The sequence below is a fragment of the Opisthorchis viverrini genome (assembly GCF_000715545.1).
Source record: "Opisthorchis viverrini unplaced genomic scaffold opera_v5_122, whole genome shotgun sequence".
Lineage (NCBI taxonomy): Eukaryota > Metazoa > Platyhelminthes > Trematoda > Opisthorchiida > Opisthorchiidae > Opisthorchis > Opisthorchis viverrini.
The window spans coordinates 905022-925559 of NW_008751780.1; the positions used below are offsets into that span (position 1 = coordinate 905022).

The 20538-nt window shown below is 39.4% G+C and overlaps 1 protein-coding gene across 1 annotated transcript in view; it reads left to right on the forward strand.

Moving 5' to 3' along the window:
- Positions 1-456: 456 nt before the first annotated feature.
- Positions 457-20538, forward strand: part of T265_06152 (hypothetical protein) — a gene marked incomplete at both ends in the record, with an annotated part of 46789 nt that continues 26707 nt past the window's right edge. Inside the window, 6 exons of the mRNA XM_009171345.1 lie at positions 457-525; positions 566-670; positions 813-917; positions 14714-14819; positions 15792-15872; positions 20079-20359. Coding sequence (XP_009169609.1) covers positions 511-525; positions 566-670; positions 813-917; positions 14714-14819; positions 15792-15872; positions 20079-20359 — 693 coding nt within the window. The remainder of the gene's footprint in view (positions 526-565; positions 671-812; positions 918-14713; positions 14820-15791; positions 15873-20078; positions 20360-20538) is intronic.

Consider the following 20538-nt stretch of genomic DNA (forward strand, 5'->3'; position numbering starts at 1 on the left):
AAACAGCGCGCTTTGATAACAAGCCCAACCTGAATGTAAGATATTTGGATTTCAACCCGCGTACGAGGCCAGGCATATGCACCGCGGATGAGCTCTGATAATAAATCCGGAGTGTCACCCTTCGGTTTATGTTCGACAGATTAATTAAAGAGGAATAGAAGGCCGATATTGCGAATGAGGTTGATGTGAACGTGAATTCTCAGACAGTCTGGCTTCCATTGGATCTTGAACTGAAGAAAGAGTCCTATGTTATAGTGTGCCACAGCATTCAAATGACACCTGTATATAATCGCGGTAAAATGAATCGGTTATCTGTTATTGCTTGTCATGGGTCACTTGATTGGGCAGTTGGATGCTGCTGACATAGGAGTGATATGTGGATATTTCGTTGGTATAATAGGAGTTGGAATATGGGTTGGCATACATTCGGGTAAACATAAAATTTGGTTCATATAGGCTTCTTGCTGGAATCGAGGAAGTGTTGGTGGATACTTTTTAGCGGGTCGCTCAATGAACTGGGTCTTGGTTAGTTTCACTTAGATCATGAATGGTAAAAAACAACTAGGTCGGCTCATCGCTGTTTGCCAGTAACATAGGATCCGGACATTTCATTGGACTTGCAGGTGCTGGTGCAGCTTCGGGAATAGCGATAGCCGTCTTCGAGATAAGTGTAAGATGAAGAGACTAGACTAACAAAATGTGCAGGCAATATTTACGCTTGTTATCCTCGGATGGGTCTTTGTACCAGTGTATACAATATCTGGAGTAAGTTCACGTGAATTCAAACTCATTCATATTGAACTTGTTCATAGGTTTATACAATGCCGGAGTATCTGAAGAGACGCTTCGGGGGAACCGGACTGCAGTTTTATCTTGCATTCATGGCTCTTTTTCTGTACGTGTTTACGAAAATTTCGGTGAGTGAGAGTACTGATTTTGACTGAGCGTATGAGAAATTATAATGTTCCAGTATGAGAATCACACTCTAAATGAGTAAATGAATTCCATACAAGAAATAAGAATATCTAATGGGGACATGCAAAATAGTAATAATGTATACAAAATGTGACCAACAATAAAATATATAGGGTTCTGGAGATCTGTGCAAATTAATTTCCACTACAGCCCAATACAAACTAGAAGGGCATTCTGCAGTTTCACATTGGAGGGCAGTTTACTCCAGTTAAAATTCGCGTTTAAGCCAGATATATCAGGGTTTGTTGGTTTCGGTCTCTTGCGCGCAGGTTACAACAAGGATGTATTGAAAAATGCTATTTGTAAATTCCCGAATCACCGCAAAGTCGAAATGTTTACGGTCACCAAATCGACAATGAGGCCAGAGTGCAACTGGTGAACAAGCCACAATTCGGTTCATAAGACGAAAATGCTGATAGATATCAGGCTAACTGTTAAATGTGGCTAGATCTACAAGCAAAGCGTTGGTTGTACAAAAGTTAATCTTGGTCTTTCCCGTGGAAGAGTTGACACAGCAGCGACAATAAAGCAAATGCAAATGAATGGTGCCAGTGGCGTCATCAAACAAATGAAACAGGACAAGCCTTTGAGACACCGAGTGATATGTGCAGCAGAGCACTTTTAATTTTTAAGCAAGAACAGCAGAAGCTTCTTCACAACCCAACATTCTCCTTAAAACTTCTAATGTTTTTTCATAAATAGTTAATAGAAATTTTGAGTGTATTAATATAACGGTCAACTTTTGCTCGTACACGATATTTGCACGCAAAGTTTCACAATTGAGCATGAAAAAGCGCTTTTGTACACTATAAACACTGAATAGAGAGCTGATTCCTGCAGGTGTCCCAGGAGTTGGAATCAAAGCCCTCCAAAATTGAGCGCATCGCGTGATCTAATGTCACATTTTCTTGTCTGTTACGGCGAAACTTTGCCAGAATTTTACCTGTGTTTTGTCAAAAATTGAAGGCGTTCGGTTTTGCCGATACACTTTTTGAAGACAAAGATCAAGATGTACAAGGTTCCCGCATGTCCTTAATTGAAACAAACAGAGAGGGAGACAATGACTGTGCAGAAAGTCAAGCATTTTCTTATATAGGCTCCGAGTGTGACGTGTTACGATGCATGACACTGTTTGTAGATCTTCTGCCGCTACAACGTGTTGGCTTGAGGCCTTCCAGTGAAATTGATAGGAGCATGACTAAACATCAGCACACTGTGAGCACCGAATATGATTAAGCGTCTTCTCACAAAACACAGTCTTCTGTAGGATTGCTATCACTCCATCTACAGCAGTGAACATTGCCAATACCATTTCCATACCAATACCATTACCAATACCAAAATCTGCTTTTACCAAAGCCACAAATAATGGCTGTTTAGTTGTGGAAATTCTGTCATCTTCTTAAGAATGGGCACGTATTTGGATCTAATTGCAAATTTATGGAAACTTATCAGGGAGGCAGAGAAAGGATTTGTAAGTTTAAAAAAAGACGTTAACAGTTAAAGACCGGACAACGTGAAAGCTCTAACACTTGCAACAAATTTTGTTTTCTGGTACATTGGCCTCCTCCTTAAAATTTGGCTTACTATCACCCTATATTAATACACATTGATAAAAAACTTTCATAAAATTTGCAGTTTGTCAACATAGGTCTAGAATCAGACAGTTTTCTTGTTACGTACTTCGGCAAAACTTTTTGGTATAAAAGATGTCATGCCTTTCTACCTGGCGTCGACCTCATTTGTGAAGAATGAGATCCTCACATATTCATCCAAGACGTTTAGTCCTAAATAAACAGAAAGTTTATATTTTATTAAGTCGTTCAACTATGCGCGAAAAAACTTAATAAAACTGCAAGATGACCTGGGTCAACGAGCAAGCAACCAGAGTGGTATAGTGCATTCATGCTCCTTGAAAGCTGGTAACGACCTGTCTTTGAGGAGAAGACGTATACTGAATAATTAAAAAGAAGGGGTCTAAAAGAAATTTCTATGAAAATAAATAAACAAGAGCAAGAACGCGTCCATCTTTCTCAAAGAATTACACTTTTTATCTCAATTTGTTTGAACGGCTAATGAAAAATATCCAGTTCCCTCAAAAGCTCCTAATAAATAAATATTTTAGGACTACCTCCATGAAAGTATTTAAGTACTCGCGACTTATTTTGTTAAGTATGGTTTAAGGAGTATGGTGTACGTGGGGGTAAACAAATCAGGCAGAATAAAAATAAACGCATTACGGTAATAAAAGCTACCCTAAAAGTAGTGCCTTTTTATTGAATAATTTAAGGCGATCAAACGGTTGAATTTACACGAAGTCTCACCTATCAAGGAATCAAATTTAAGCAAATGAGGCGAAGGTTTATGGAGCAACTCAAAATTGCGGTCAAAGAAGTTGCGCCAGATTTTGGTTTACTTTATTTGGTCAAAACTTTTATTGGCAGTTTTCATTACAATAGCATGCCTGACTGTGTATTTTGCTTCTGGACATCATCACTCACTAAGATGTAAAACAATTTAGAAACCACAAAAGCACACGTAGAATAAAAGAAAATTTCTTAAAGTAAGCAAGGCACAAGATAAAAAGAATTATTGATGGTTTGAATTGCAATTGTATACACGCGGGTGTCTCAGTTACTTTGTAATCAGAGCGACATGTTACATATTTTCTCTAAGTTGATGAGTTTTATTTGGCAGTAATCTCAATCGAATAACATTCTTGGTAGTATCATCATCTATGATAATGTTGGGAAGAGGCAGTATAGGAGTGTCTACAGCGGCGACTGGAGCCTATAAATAATCTAACAGTTGAATAGTTGACTGACAGGCAACCAAGCGGTAGACCGAAGCTTGCATTTATAAAAGCACAGTAAGCGCCGTCGATAACAAAGCACACAGTGCACTTAAAATGCATTGTTTTGTTGGTGCTTGTGTTTATGAAAGGATCAAACGCCGCTAAGCACAAATTTTGTTGGAATCAATCCTCAAAGACTAGTCACGCAACATGAAGACATGAGCTATCAAATGATTGAATATGAAAATCACTAAGGGTAAAAACGCATAAAAAACTTAAAATCACGCACCTGAACACCAATGAACAGCAACGATTTCAGCAGTGGCAGCAGCCTATTGCTGGGTAGAATGATCCCATCATTCAAACTGGGTATAGGATAGACGAGAATTAATGTGGGAGGCAAGGCACTTCATCCGCCAATGTACAATTCCAGGTTTCGTCAACTTGTGAGTTATCAATAACGGCTCTTAGTTTTGGAAAGAAATTGTGCTCAGATTTACTTGTAGAGCACAAGGTTAACGTTCCAAGCTGAACGTTTCAAGTCAATAGCTTATTAGGGTGGTAGAATGGTCGTTGTTATTAGCACTAAGCGTACTAAAAGTACCGACGGGTAGTGGATTCGTTTTCATCATAATTGTCATTGCCAATAAAGCCAAGGAATAACGAAGGTGTCACACTGCTATCCAATTATGTTTAATGATTTAAACAAAGGTTTAGAATATGAAGAAAAATGGAACAGGAGTGAGAGGGAAAAGCAACCTTACCGCAAATATTAGAGGTGTCAACACCCTCCCACTCGGTCAGACAAACTGAACGGCAAATAAAAGCACGGGAACAGCTGACACCATTAAGTTGTCATATCGTGCTGTGGAGTTTATTGGTGCCGGGTAGAAAACAGAATAATGGGATTTTCTGCATTGCTATAATTCCGGTGAACAAAACACAACAGGTCACTCGACCAGCAAAAAGAATAAATTCAAGGCCAGATTTACTTAAACACAACCAGCAAACCACTGAAAACGGTAAATACGTTGCACAGAAGGAGGACAAGTAAGCAGGTAGCAAGCTCTTTAGTCATGAAATCAGTCACTCTCCGGCAGGTAGCAAGCTCTTTAGTCATGAAATCAAGGAATTTTCAGTCACTCCCCGGGACATAAGTAAGTGACCTTCCAGTGTGAACAAATGTTGGGTTGAGAAGTGGCGGTTATGAAGAAGAGTAAAACTGTTGACAGCCCTGATGGCCATAATGACAAGTTACTCGCTACTATTTGTCACTATCACGTACGACTGTGTCACTTTTGAAGGCCTTATTGCAAGACAGAGCAAGGTGTGATTTTGAGGCATGCTCAAATCTGCATCCTTAACTTGAATTCAAGTTAAACCCAGTATTAGTTTTATTCAAGTGCACGTTTTTATCCTAATTACTTAAAGTAGGAACAGGCGTCTGCTGACGAAACTTGTCAGGTTCCGTTTACATAGACGCTTATACTAACGAGGAGATTAACTCAGCACTAAAACTATCAAATGATAATAACTGTATGTCATTAACTGAAGCTACGTTATATAGAATAAATTATGTTCCGTGATGTTTTACTGGTATCAAAATTGTGTGGATAGTTGAAAACCACAAATAATACTTTTGACCTGACTTTTTTGCGGAAAAACGGTTGCAGAGCTCTATTCTGAACCAACGAAAAGCAAAATTAAATTAGTCCCTAGTTGTTTCTTAGAGTTTTATAAAATTTAGTTTTCCGATCATGCTAGGCAACACTAACCAAATTGATGCAACTTTGTTGCCCTGGGGCTATTTTGGTGAATTTTTGTTGATGGAGACTAATTCAACCGTGACACTTATATTAAAAATACGCGGAAAAACCAGTTTGAATTTAAAAGCGCATAACACTTTCAAAAATGTAGGAGAAATGAATTGAAATTAGAAGCGGAAATTTCAAGCCAAATTAACGGACGAGCTTGTAAGCTGCACAAATCCATAAATGAAGCTACTCCCACCGTTTCACGAACGTCATTGTGCAAACTGAGCACACTTATTCTAGACACATCAGAACTTAATAGTCAGCATTACTGATATAAAACGGGTAAGATTTCCAACCGAGTTGCACGTCGCGATTACTTACACATCGCTTTGAACGGTTTATGGAATAGTGTGAAATGTCTATCTTTGCCACTTTGACGAAACAAGGATTAAATGTAGATGCGGAAAAAATTTTCAGACCCCAGACTAAAAGCTTACGCCAGCATACCCGGTCAAAAAGTTTCACTGATTTGCATGAAATAAGGTTTCATAAACACTGAAATTTGGGCATCCTTACCGAAATATCTGAGGTTGATACACGCAGAAAGTTTATTATGGTGGAAACTTCGGTTATTTGTATATTCGAGTGCAATGATAGCAAAAAATTACTGTCTAAGGTCTGGGATTTACTATAAAACGGTATATCTTATTAAGCAGAAAAACACCAACTTTGACCAAACAAGAGAAAATTAGCCAACTAACAAGTGTATATCACAAAAGACGTGGCCAGTAGTATGGTACTTCTACCACAAGACCTTCTGAGCAATTACATATTAGTGGATGAGGTAGATGTCGCTTTTTTTATTGGTTGGAGAAACGCAAAAATACCTGAAATCCATTAGAATATATTGAGTTTTTCAAAATGTCAGCATAAAAGTTTTCCACACAGTCAAATTAGCCTTCCTATTAACAAACGTATTTAGGCCAAACGTGACATAATTTAAAATACGTTAGCGTTGTTCACGTTTTTGTACAAAAAAACAACTCACCTGCTTAGCTCGTAAGCAAAATATCCTGATGATCTTTATGTTTTTTAATGAATACTGTTCTTATTTCGCTATTTTCTCTCAATTAAATCAGGGCTCTGTTTAAACACATTCTGTTTTCTTTTAGGCAAAGTAGCGACATAATTCACTAATGAGCCATTCAGTTGTATCCGCCAAACAAATCAACCAAAGGCTGAACAACGTATGCAGCATTATGACACTTACAGAATTTTATACTTGTTGAATAGTAAACTTTTGTTTCATCGAATGACAAGACTTTATAGGCTAATTGCTAACATGGTGGTCACAACGTTACATGTATTGCAAACCAGCCTCTAATTTTTCATAAATGTCTGAAGTGATATTCTCAACTTCAGCAGACAAATTCGAAACCTAAAAGGGCGTTCATTATGCTAGCAAAGTTATAATGCGTTCCAGTCAATAACAAGACACGAAGACGTATCACTGTCACTCTAAGGGACAATTCCTTTAATTTTGGTGTGAAGTGTTCAAACATGTTCCTAATTTGAAATTAAAATTGAAGTTTTGAAAAAAGAGGATCCTAAAGTTTCAAGGTGGCTACTAAGTATAAACAGAATTTGCATACTGCGTTTCACAAAACACACTTTGGGCCTTTTACTCTGAGCTAAATCTCGAATAAAACCCCTGATTGTTTGAGACATTGGCACATCCGTGCGTTAAAAAGATCATGGAATTGGCATCTCTGCTTAGGTAAAGTAACCTGCTATCTACCGCACTCAGGTGTGGTTGGTTGGTGGCATATCCTTAAAACGTGGCTTGTAAACTGTGCTATGAACATGTTTTATTACTATTGCTTTTTGGCCAGATTTCAATCACTGACAGCTACATAAGTTGAGGCCGTTTAACGAAATAGTGCTAAATTTTAAAAGCCTTTCCTGACTTATCCAAGAGTGTTTTTGGAAATATTTGAAACTAGTAGTCATAGATGCGACACCCAATTACCTAAAACATGCATTTTTAAGTAACCTGAAAAAGGTATTTTTGAGATCACTGCGCACACTCATTAAACATATTGGTCATTTTTAGTCAAACAATTAAGAATGACTGCTTTATTGTCAAATGCGTATGTGCCAATCAATAGCAGGTACAGGCTTTACCAAGGTGTAATAAACCTACTCATATGCACGCAGATTCTTGGGCAAAGACAGCAATCATTTAGGCTTTCCGCATGACAGAAACGGTTGATCTATAGTTTCTTACACCAACATGTACTAATAGATGCATCAAACGGCAGGCAGTCAAATTACTCCTAAAGTGCGCGCTTGGCTTCTTCGAAAGGGAGGAAGGCTGGAAGAAGCAACACAAAACTTGATGCTCTATTTACGTAATCTTTTTTTTAATGATTGAAACAGACGAAACACTGAAGATTTTCAGCAAACTTATGGATAGCATGTTTTGTATAGACTGAGCATTATGGTTTAAATTTGTTGCAACGTATACCTTGATAAATAAAACAAGTAGGCATGTTGAGCTGTAGAAAGTCATCCCCAGCCAGATTAAAATGACCCCCAATTGGAAAGCACACGCTGAACACTCAATCAAAAAGGTCACTTATATGCATTGGTTACTTGCAAACAGAGAAAACACCGTGTGTCTCAATCGACCAACTTTTTACACAATGTTTTGGAGTTTCATTGTCTGCCTCGACCCTTATAAAGATGAGAGAATAAAGATAATCCTAGCTACTACGTTTCAAATCCCTAGTAATAAATCGGCGCAAGAAACAGAAATATCACTTTATTTCATAGCAAGTAACTGGTTTCAGAGGTGACTGTCTCCTCAGAGCAAACGTCTCTTGATTTGGACAAGGACCTGCTAAATGGGTGCCAGAATTCGTCACATGCACTGTAGAACTACGACAAAACACTTGTGCTGTCCACATACACTTGTGAGGTGGCGTCTATTCGATAGACATTATGAGTGATGAACTTATTGCTGCAAAGCACATGGCTTAAAATTGAACTTATGTGAATTGCAACTTACTTTCAAAAGGCTACTGTAAGAATACCAACGTTATTTTAGAGTAATTGATAGTCAGCGGCTAAGCCAATAACCTAAAACTGGAGGTCAGCTGCGTCTGAGTTAATCTTTGTACTTCTTGCGTTCACTTTTCACTGTCCATTGAGCTGTGGGTCAAGAGTTCCACTAGCGCCCGGCTAAATCATCTGAGAGCTGAAAAAAGCACACATCTAGCCAACCAAGAGGAACATTTAAGTCCCGATTTGATATTTCTTGTTGGGCCACTGGATCCTCGCTTAATAGTATATCGCTAAACGTCAGAATGGTTTTGCAGCCAAGACTCGTTCAGAAAGTCTAATCAGAAAGTCTGATCTGAGGGGTTTAAATAAGGCGGTCGTCAACTGGTTCAATACAGTATTTTAAGGCCATGAAAACACCTTATCCTATGGAGTCAGTCTATTGCCATCTTATTCTGTTTTGCTAACCTATCAATCTGAGAATGAACTCAAGCTAGCAGGCGGCATTTAGCACCCTTTTGTAGGTGGTGCCATCTGACCCTGTGAGATGTTTTTAGGCAAAAGTGAACTGAAAATTGAACGGAACTAATAAACGGAACCACTGCGTTGCAATATTTCGGGCTAATTTACGGAGTGTTGATCCGATTTACATTCGACAGAGTTCAACATATGAAATAACGTTCCTCTATATTAATTACTATGTATTATTAAAACTATACAACTGCAGCTAAAAGATGCATGTCAAGATCCTGCTATTCCTCGCCAGACCTGATAGCGGGAAATTGACCTATGAACTCAGGAGTTTCATTGGTAGGATATCTAAGTTATGCTAAAGCAACAGGGGAAAACATAGGCTCGATATTAAAGTTGCTGCCTACATGACTGAAGTGAACGGTGACGAACCAATTCAAGACGTACACTCCCAGGGTTACTACCAGATACAGAACAGTTCAATCGTACAAATGGATCCGAAATTCTCGTATATTTGCGCATTTATTGGTACCACCACCATGCAAAATGTAGTATTGATTTTGTACAAAACGGCATGGATGATCTGCCACAGGGTTACCATGGTAACAAAGATGATCGAACATCTTGCGTCTACTTTTTGAGGTGCGCACTGCTTTTTTTGAAGCTGGATAGTACCACATAAAGAAGTGTTAACAAAATGCTATAATCGTCTTTTGTTCAAACACTTTTTTCTGTTCGCTTATTGTTCTCACAGGAGTCAGTAGAATGGCCACAAATCAACCAACGTTGAAATCATCGTCATCTTGCTTCTCAGTGCCGTTTACTTACAGTTTTTCTTGTTGTCGTCAAACTCATGCTCCTCTCTCGCTTACTCTTTACTCCTGCTTTGCGTATATCGTCATTACCATTACAGTGCAATCACCGAGTATCACCATCGTTCAGGTCAATTTCTCCTCAGTATTCTTAGACCATTCTTAGGCCATACACATTTTGTCAAACTTTTAATCAACGCAACTGAATTACTGAGACAATAATTACTCCCGTTTACTTGTCGTTCGACAATGGCAACGAGTTTCCAATCGTGCTGGAAGTAACTTCAAGTATATGCACTTGGATGTTTGGGTTTGCCACATTCTTCCTCCGTATTTGTATAAACCGGAAAGGCACCTTAAAGATGAAGAGGGAAGTCAACTGCCACAGAATTTGCGCGGTATATATATATATATATATATTCTTTAAAAAAATGATATTGTCTGTCCTGAAGAGATTGCAAAATCTCTTCGGCGACATGAGAAGTAAGGTTGTGACTAGATATCCATTGGAATCCGCTCACTAACGCGCAACCCAACTTTATGTGTGTGTGCCAGGTGTTGAGCGCCTTACGCGCACCTTTTTGGAGAGAAGTGAACGTGATACTCCCATATGCGACCACGTAGAAGGTCTTCCAGTGACCAATCTACTCACCAGCAGATGCACACAGGCTCTATTGACGTGAACATGTGAGTACGTTGTATATTCCTACAGAATTTAAATGAACATAAGGTTGACGGAAACTCGGGGTTTTCGATTTTTGGTCTGACTTTCAAAAATTTGATTGAATGCGAGCCAGTCGTGTATATTGTTGGTGCTACGGGTTGCTTCGCCGATTAGCCTTCGTCTGCATTTTTTCAAGTATTTTATTATCTCACTTGTTTATTTTGAAAAGACCGGTCAGAAATGATGCTCATAATTGAAACGGTTTTTAAAACTCTTCTTGTGCAACCCACATTCCAAAACCATAATATGCTGACTGCCATTAACGAAGCTTCATATGGATTCGCACTGGAAGGGTCTCTAATTACGCTGCACACTCCCGAGAAGTATATTTTAGAGCACCAAACTCAACGTTATGGAATGTTCGTGCTGAGCCACAGTACTCTGATATTTTTGCTTAATTTAGAGAGGCGAAGAAACGAGATGGTGATGGAATGGTTTTTTTGAAAGACTACAAACGAGAATTTTTGATTTGGCTCAATACGTTGCGATTAATTTTGAGTGACTCTACTAACTTGCGACTTCAAAAAATGTGAACCAAACTAAGGACGAGTTTTTCTCTTTGCTTTTTTTCAGATGTTTTAATTGGGTTGTCTGGAGGTTGATTGTGGTAAGCTAGTACCAAACTAGCACCTTTACTCTTTTCTTTACAATAAGGCTTTCAAATGAATCATGGCTGTACGGCAGCGAAGCATCGGTGCTAAACACGTGTCATGCTGTCGATGATGATGATGATGATGATGATGATGATGATGACTGGATATACGCATGCTTAAGCATATGTGAACGCTCTGGGGAGCTAACAATAAACCCATCTTCTTTCTGGTTTTACCAGTTTGCCAGAATGCGTCTTCTGTATACTGAAATGCCATTATTAATATTTCAAAATATCGGTAGCTTAGGTGGGTTTATTGGTTGCGAATATGTGAGTGGTGATGCTTGCTTTATTGTTTTTTATGATTGATAACGATGGTGAGAAAAACTGACCTGTACATTCAAGCAACACAAATATTACGCTAACAAGCAAGTGCGTCAATAATTTATCGCCCAGATGTATCTAGATGGCTTTTTGCCTATCAGTCTTGTTTCAAATTTCTTTATCTTATTCACCAGAATGAAGGTTGGTTTGCTCAGAAGAAACCGAGGGCCTCTTGGAGGTTCACACTTACCTGTGACCAAAAGTGGGAGTGACTTCTTATGATTAGACTAGAAATTATAGCGACACAGCCCTTGGATAATTTTTATCCACTATAATCGCCCAGTCAAGCCTCAAGGTCATGTTCAGGAGGAGTTTGTAGCACAACGCGGTTTCTTCATCGTCACGTAACCTTCTCGCATACACCCTGCCAGTAAGCCTGATCCAGTTTAATAAATTTTCCATCAGTCTTAGGTGGTATGTTTGCGGGCGCCCCTGAAAACTCGCTAATATAAGATGCTAAGCACCACGTCAGTGTCCATAGCCCACCGTTGAATATTTTTAGTTTCGTTTCTTAAAGCAGCCATTACCACTCGCCTGTATTTATTTGTGATAAGGTGGGAAATACGTGATTTCTGTGATTTTGTTGATGGACATGGTCTGTTGTCATCGAAGTATTTTCAGAAAGCAACTAACTTGCCCTATGTTAAGACAGGTTTCCGTAATTTCTATAAAACATTAAAGGCATTTAAAATTACAGAAGCTTTAGCGCGACTCAGTCCCCTAACTACATTGACTCTATTGGGAACACAGATTAGGGACATTTGGATTGAGTTCCAGAGTGGCACTGAACCCAAAAATACCCATAGTTCGTGTTAGCAAGACTGAAGTGTATTTTTAGACTGAGTTTTATGTGTAGCCTCATTCTCATTTGACCATTTCCAAGGGTCTTTTGTGAATGGTCCGATTGACTTACTTCCTGTTGACGTAGCTGATATCTGACCAGCGACATTTTAAACTGAGCGCACGTCATGATCCACGAGCTTTACAAAAACTCACCATTCAAACCAAAGAAAAGCAACGTAAAATTCACAAGTCTCTTGAATGCTTCCGATTTTGATTTCATTATATGAACGCTTCGAGGAAGATAACTGTATAACAGATCTTTCCGTACCAAGCCCACGTTTGTTGAACTCTTTAAACCGAGATAAAGTACAGCTTGGCCTGATAGATTAAATAAGCATGAAAGTTGAGAATGGGTGCAAATATCTGTGAAAACCGAAAGCGAAATGTTTTGAGATTATCAAAACCCTAGCATGGACAAAGCGCTCCGGTACGTAACCACTTCACTTTGCAGAAATAACTTCCATTTCAGATCACTGAATCATTTTACTGTGAAGTTCTTTTAACATGTCTGCTGAAAATTTCTATACATTTATCATTTCCCCTGGTTTTACTTCTTGGTTGCTCAGTCGTGTGGAAGACTGGAATGTTATCGCATAGTTGTCTCACTGTAATCTACTTAAATATAACTCGTTAGACGTTTATGATGTGCATCAAATCCATGCCATGGGCTGGTCAATCAATAAACAAAAGGGATGAAATAAAGAGCGTTCTCTGATGATGCCGCAAAATGTTGCACCTCCATGATGCAAGCCCCCAAGTAACTACCGAAACTGACCGAATGTAACGTTAGTTTTGTTCTCCCAACATTTAAATCTGCTCTCTAATTGACAAGCTACTACGTCAAATGACCCTTTCCTATTGTAAGGCCTATTCTTTAGACAGTTGCAGACGTCGTGGTGACTATGGGAGCTACAGCGAAATGCCAAAAATATCCATCCACAAAGAATTTTGCGACTTTATAGTACGTTATAGTAATACTAGTGGTATCTTCTGAGTATGTGCACCACTGTCTAGTATGGGCTCCATTTTTTTAGGACTACACTAGTTCAACCAAAAGAGGTCAACTATAAGGGCGGTTTTTACCAGATGAAATTGTGAAGGTGCTTTCAGTTCGTCATACCTTCAGTGCTCGTAATTTGGGCACACGGATGAAGCCAGAGCTTGTATCGGTTCGCAAATCTGGCTAGAAAAGTAAACAATAATACGATACCAGCCAAGATTTGGTTGCTGTTGGATGTGATGGAAGATAATACACAAGGAATAAAGATGGACGTTCATATGTCTTCTTCAGTGTCGAGCGTATCATGAATGGTTAGGCTGCACTAGTCGAACTGTTTGAAGCGATTTCTTAAGATAATATCCAATGATTACCACAACTTGGCAATTTAGCGGTTCTATTTGTGAATTCGAGTGAGTAGGTTTAACTGAAAGAATTTATTTTATCTACCCACCAAAAATTTGTGCTTTATGGTAATTTATCTGTGTTCGCACAACCTATTTTACCAATTCTTTGTTGACACTGAAGCGAGTATTCTGATTAATTCACAACAAAAATTAAGGTCCTCAGACTTGAATTTTGCTCCGATTGTAGCTTGACGTTTGAGGCGGTTTTCAAACGCAGAAATCCGTCAATTACGCTGCCTAGTTTCTGAGTGCTGGCAGTGTGCGGTGTTTGTCACCATATTTAGGCCACAAATACTGGCAGTTTTCTTTCCTTTGCAAAGTTGTGAAAGTCACATATCTGTCGATTTTTCCTTGGATTTCTATGTTCAGTTGTCAAAAGAAGTGCTATCGGACAGCAGTGGCTTTCACATGTTTTTTTCCGTAGGAAACTTATCAGCATCACTTTATTGGCAAAGAGTGTCACCGGAAGATATGTCGTTGTAGGTGTTTTAGAAGACCAATTTTCACTGTGGCACAAAGGTTTTGAAAGTCCATCAGGGTCTGTCACCATGCATTCGTCCTATTAATAATGATGATTTTAGCCTTGAAAGTTTGGCGGCCTTGCGCCAAGCTCGACGAAAGGATTCAAACCAGAGGCTGTAGTTCGGTGACATGGAAACCAGATGAATTGTGTTACTAGGAAAAACAAGTATATGACCTATAAAGCAAATGATAAAGAACAGACATCAGTACAGAGATGGAGGGATTATTGAACTGCGAACCTAAGATGGAAGACATTTGTCCGATCCACACTAGACGACTTGTGGTTAAGCTGCCCTTTAGAACATATGTAAAGTATGACTATGTTTCACTTATCGTTTGTCATGCGGCGACACTTTCTTTACTATTGTATTACAGGCGGATTTATATGCTGGCGCAATATTCATTGATCAAGCCGTAAAAATCAATCTCTACTTGGCAATTATTATTCTTCTGGTAATTTCCGGACTATTCACCATTTTGGGTAAGTCATCAATTGAATAATAGTTTAAACAACCGTATAAAGCGTAGATTTAGCAACATATTCTCATTTGCAGTCGAACAGGATAGTGGTAGACCGGTTGTAATGATGGTCAGAGTTGTTTGAGGATCGGTGCAGTCTGTTTACAATCGAACTGCTTAGCTCTGACAACCATTCATTCATTTTTAGTGTTTATGGTAAGTACCGGCTTTAAGGTGTTAGCCAGGCTGCTGAATAATCTTCCGCCACCGTATCTGTGTTCCCGCGTAGGCAAGCAGTTTTTAAATGTCAAACGGGTCTAACCAAACCACATTAGAACTCATTTTCGTTTTGTTTAGCAACGACTTATATCTAAGGGGCGAACGTTCAGCACCAGGATGCTCAGAATGTATCCTTTATCAGATACAGCTCAATAAGCCATATGTATGTAGGAACGCTCTTTTGAAGGACCACCGTAGGTAGTTTTTAACTGAACTCTATAATGCCTGACGAAGTTTCATATAGAGCTGGTATGCTGACGGTACGTTTACCACTTGAGCAGTAGTGTTTTGAATAGGGCTAATGAAGAACAGGCTTGGCAAGTTAATTGAGATAAGCATGTAACCACACAGTAGGAGTCTTTTTCTGCATGCAAACTAAATCACCAATTACTACGGTCCTTCAGGGTGCTCAAAGTAACTGGCTAGTTTGCTTATCCGTTGACCTTCTTGATTCCATTCAAATGTTGGGAAATCTTCCCACGTTCTTTGAGCGAATGAAGGCTGGAATAGACACCAGTAGAACCAAAAACCAAAAAGCAAATTGCCAGCAGAGTCTGACACTGATACGACCATTCCCAGTGGAACAACTGGTCTAACCAATGGCAAACGATGTATTTTGACGGGTCCTTTGGTGTCGTTTAGCTTAGTTTGAATCCGTAATTGACAGCGCCATTCAGTATTCATCACAGTTCGATTCAGTCTTGTTTGCTTCCAGGTGGACTGACTGCGGTGATATGGACAGACTTTATTCAGACCATCTTGATGATGTGTGGAGCATTCTATTTGATGGTTGTAGGTGAGTTCAAACCGTGATACCCTGATGCGTGAATAACATCCTAGTTGGTTATTTGCTATCTATATTGCTTGAAATTATTTGGTCTCAAGGAACCTTATCAAAAGGGGAGGTCTGAAAATCTTCGAAAACGCAAATAATTGACCGTGGTAAACCATACATAGAACACGTGAACAAAAGTGACACCCAGTTTAACTTGCGATGGTGTCCTGTTGGAGAAGGATAAGCTGGAATATATGGTTTCGCTGCAGCCATTAAAGAACGATTAGCATAAAAGTTCCGGGCACACTGTCGCCCAGATGCTTTTTGCTTGCCTGATGTCGTAGATTGCATGAAGACCCAGCAGTTCAAAACCAACTCCAACCGTTGTAAGCCAAATTTTCAAGGTATAAAAACATTCCATCTGGGTCAACAAGATCTTTTAGACTTTTTCCCACTTTTATCTGGTTTTGCAGATATCTTTAGCAGCCAGGACAGCAAAAATTCATACATCTACCTGTGGCCTTATCCCTAGACACCAAACAGATGGACTTTCTTACTTTCTTCTTTTGACTGATTGCTGAAGACATTGCAAGCAGCAAAAGATTGTTTTTTCTTGTAGCTATAAATGAAGTTATATTCTATTCTCCGGCCATATAGTTTAATTTCGTTGAAATATGCGTCTTCTTCAATTCTTCGCCGAACCAACTATGTGTGCTCAAGGTGCATTCTGTCATTGTTTTCTCTCCTGGTTCGTTCGCTGAGACTAACTGCAAATCAAAGCAATGGCAATGAATATATGAATTCTTTTCTCATCGACCGCGTTGTCGACGTGGCTGGTACTATGCTGTTCAGCATGGAGCAGCTCTGGTATTTATCAGACATCGGCATGATCGATTTCCACGTTTGTTCGAGTTAGGCACGAAACGTTGCGCACAAATTTCTTCGTGAACCCAATGAAGACTTTGCGAGGTTTGAATAACAGCAACTCACCATGTAGGGCTACCTAACTTTGTCGACCTATGCAAAATGGTGAATACTTTCTTGCATAGTGCTAGCCGCTATCTTGATTGCAATGATTTAGTATGCATCTTTTGCGATTTTACGATGGGCCCGCAATTTTTTTACTGCTGGATCTGTCAATTCAGAGGACAAAAGGAAAGTTAGGTGAGATGTATGAATTGTAAGTTCGTTTTTCGCAGCTGACGAGCTCATTGTCTCTTGCCTTCTTAATTTCATTGGAAACACCCGTCTAACTTGCCAACGTATGATTTTAAGCCAGATGTTCTCAGTTCATTCTCCATGAAACCGAAGGTGGAACTGGATCAGATTCTCACTGCCCGTACATTAACCATTTTTCTGAGTCTAGTCAAAATAATGCACTTGCAGCTAGTTTAACCATATTTTCAAGACACAGTCAAATCTCACGGTATCAAAAGACGGATAGGAAGATAGACGCTGAATCCATATGCTAGGGAAATCCAGGCTTAGCATTAGAACGTCTGTAAAATAATGTTTTGAAGCCAACAGAGAATGAAACAGGGATAGATTATTCGCTTTCTCTCTGCTTTAATGCTTATCAAATTAGCTAATACGATACCACGGGGCTACTTTCTGTTTTCGGCGCTAGAGTGTGGCCTAGAAATCTGTTTGGTCTTTAACTTTTTCTTCATTAATGTGGTTATTCCTACGACTACAGCTAAAACCGTCATTGATGTCATCGACGTAATCGAAATTAGCCGCCAAAACATGTCGGATATCAAGACAGTGGTGCTAGTACAATAGAGGTTTCGTTTGGGAAGACCAAAGTCTGGATAACGGATTAAAATGGAGGGAAAACGGGTTCAACTTTAGCTACGGAATTGCCTGGATATCCTATACCCAATAAAAATGAAAAGAAACCAAAAGTGAACAGTCGCTGTTAGCTTGTGTTGTCTCCTTATCAGTCTCAATCAATAAGAATCACTCAGTATCGGTCGCAGAATATTCCGCCAAATAAAGCATATTCTGAAGGTTTGCAATTACTTGTAGTCATTCAAACAAACCGTTCTATCACCACCTCATTTCCGTATCGCTCTGAATTAAGCAAACACGGAAGAATTCTGCCTAATAAACTGTGGCTCAGCCTGGAAAATGGACGACCAAAACGCCATCGTTTCTGCTCGAAACTACTCTCCTTGTTTGAAGAATGCGCTGCCAACTGAAAACCCTTTTAATGCACATCCATTTGTAGATACATTGATGGAGGTCAGGACATTATGGTTTAGGCATGTGGGTTGCACAAGAGGAGTTTCAAGAAATAACTTCAATCGGCAGCATCCGTTTCTGATAGATTTTTTTCCAATAAGTGGTTATACAATGATGAAGTGCCCTAAAATGTCTATATGAATCTTTTGCTTGCCGAAGCAACGTGTGGCACTACTAGCATACATGTTAATTGGCATGCTCGTCTGGTTTTCTAGCAATGGTTAACTGATGTGCACAAAACTAGTCGTACCAATGAATAACTAAAAAATTCATTTATGCATTCTTTCTAATTTTTGTGCTACTTACCGCAACCTGTTCACTGATTATAAGGAGTTACTGTTCGGAAAAGTGCTCAGCGCTAGGAAAGACGAGGTAAGAGACATGAAGTGTTGTTTTTTCATGTTGGTTCCCTCTTTGCAACAACTATTTTGCTACGAAACTTAGTAACAGACACATAGGTATGGAAGAATACTGAGACGAGACAACTCTTTGAGAAGGGAGAACTGGATTGTCCAGATTAAGGCAACACTCCTGCGATCGACGTTCTGACATAGGTTGAGGCTTCCGCAGCTAGACGAAGACCAGGCACACGGAACTCTATCATGAACATCGCCTGCAGGAGCACTACTAATATATTCTTGCAAATCCTACGAATGATCAAGATAAGTCAGTCCTTGTTTGCCACTCTGGATAAGGCAATAAAAAAACAGATTACTTATTCGCATAGCTTGGTTGTAAGGAATCAGTTTAAAGTAATTAAATTACACCCATAATGGTCTTTCGGGATTCCACTGCCTATCAAGTGTCAGATACAAATATGCAGATAACCACTTCGGAAATATAATATTGTCGTAGGTTGGCAGGTAACTCTTTATTAGAGCCCAGTTTGTTTACGGTTTTTCATCCTCCCACGAACAAAGACCACAACAAGTTATTTCGAGCATGCAACTAAAAATTTCCCTTAAAATATATTTGTGGTGTATATCAAACCTGAGGGTTGACAATCAGTGGATGGAAATCGTTCTCATTTTACATGGCCGTGCTCTTCTCTAGTGAGTCACTATAAATTCTGAAACCAGGTTTACTGTTCTCACATGAGACAGTGGTATACTGATTGGTCTCCATCTATAGTAATTTTAATTATCGTCAAAAATGCTCTCATACTGATCGCCCAATTCATGTGGTTACTTGACACTGTCCCCTGAAGATAGTTGTTCCATCTGAAATGCTCATTGTTCAAAAGATATCACTTCATGGATCACAACTGATAAATTTGGCGATTCACTGCCGAACAGTAAGTGTAATTCTGGTGAGTATTATTGGTCTCTAACCATGTATCAGTCAGACTTGTCAGGTACACTGGAATCGAGGAGACAAACAAATTTAAGGAAATTGTTCGTTTGGATACAGTCCCATAAAAGTCTATTGTAAACACTTCCATAAAACCGCCATCCTTACTGCCGTCTTCACTACGTTGCTTGCGATTGGACATCCTTCTTCCTAAAAAGTGACCAAAGTTCACATCATGTTGGGGCCTTTAGTGGTCCCCAAGTTTTATCCGCGTTGATCGCTGATGTTTGGTATCTGGTAATGAAACATTAGTTTTTTTGTTTTTGTTTTTGAACAGAGCAACTTAGAAACCTCAGCTAGTATGGGATAATGAGAGATGGTAAATTATGGGAGAAAGGACGGGCGAAAGTAAATAGCAAAAGCCGGATGAGGAGATATTCAGTTGTTTGTGTTTCATCGTTCTAGTCCACGTGAAATCTACTATTATGGCCGTTCAGCTGTAACGCCCCTGCGCTGCTCAGCTATCGTGCTATCCGAAGTTTGAACGACGGCTGGGATAGTTCTGGGTTTCCAGGAGCAACCGAGAGGATTGGGTTGGATTTGGACCATGAGCCCTGCTCCTTAATCACTAAGCAAGTGCGAGCCAAAGTAAGACAATCATCCGTTTTTCCTTCTTTTTTGGGATGCTTTCAGCCTTCATACGCGTTGGTGGATTTGATTCAATGGTTCAGAAATACTTCGAGGCAGTTCCAAATACTACTCGTCTCCTTCGTGGCGAAGGCGTCGTTTGGAACTCAACATACGCGCTGGATAATCCATATCCTCCACCGGTAGATAGAAAATACCGAGAATGTGGTATTCCGGCACCTGACGCAATGCATATGTTTCGCTCTGTGGATGACCAGGACCTTCCTTGGACAGGTGTCATATTTGGTTTGACAATCAGTAACGTTTGGTACTGGTGCACGGACCAAGTAGGTTGTTGTACTCTCTCTCTCGCTTTATCACTTCAGGTAGTTTTTCTCCGGCATTGCACGTAAACATTGCGCATTTATTTCTTAGATTGTTGGCTTTAAGTAAAAGCTCAACTCTGTCAACCTATAAAGTCATTATTCGCCATATATATATATATATATAAATATATATATATATA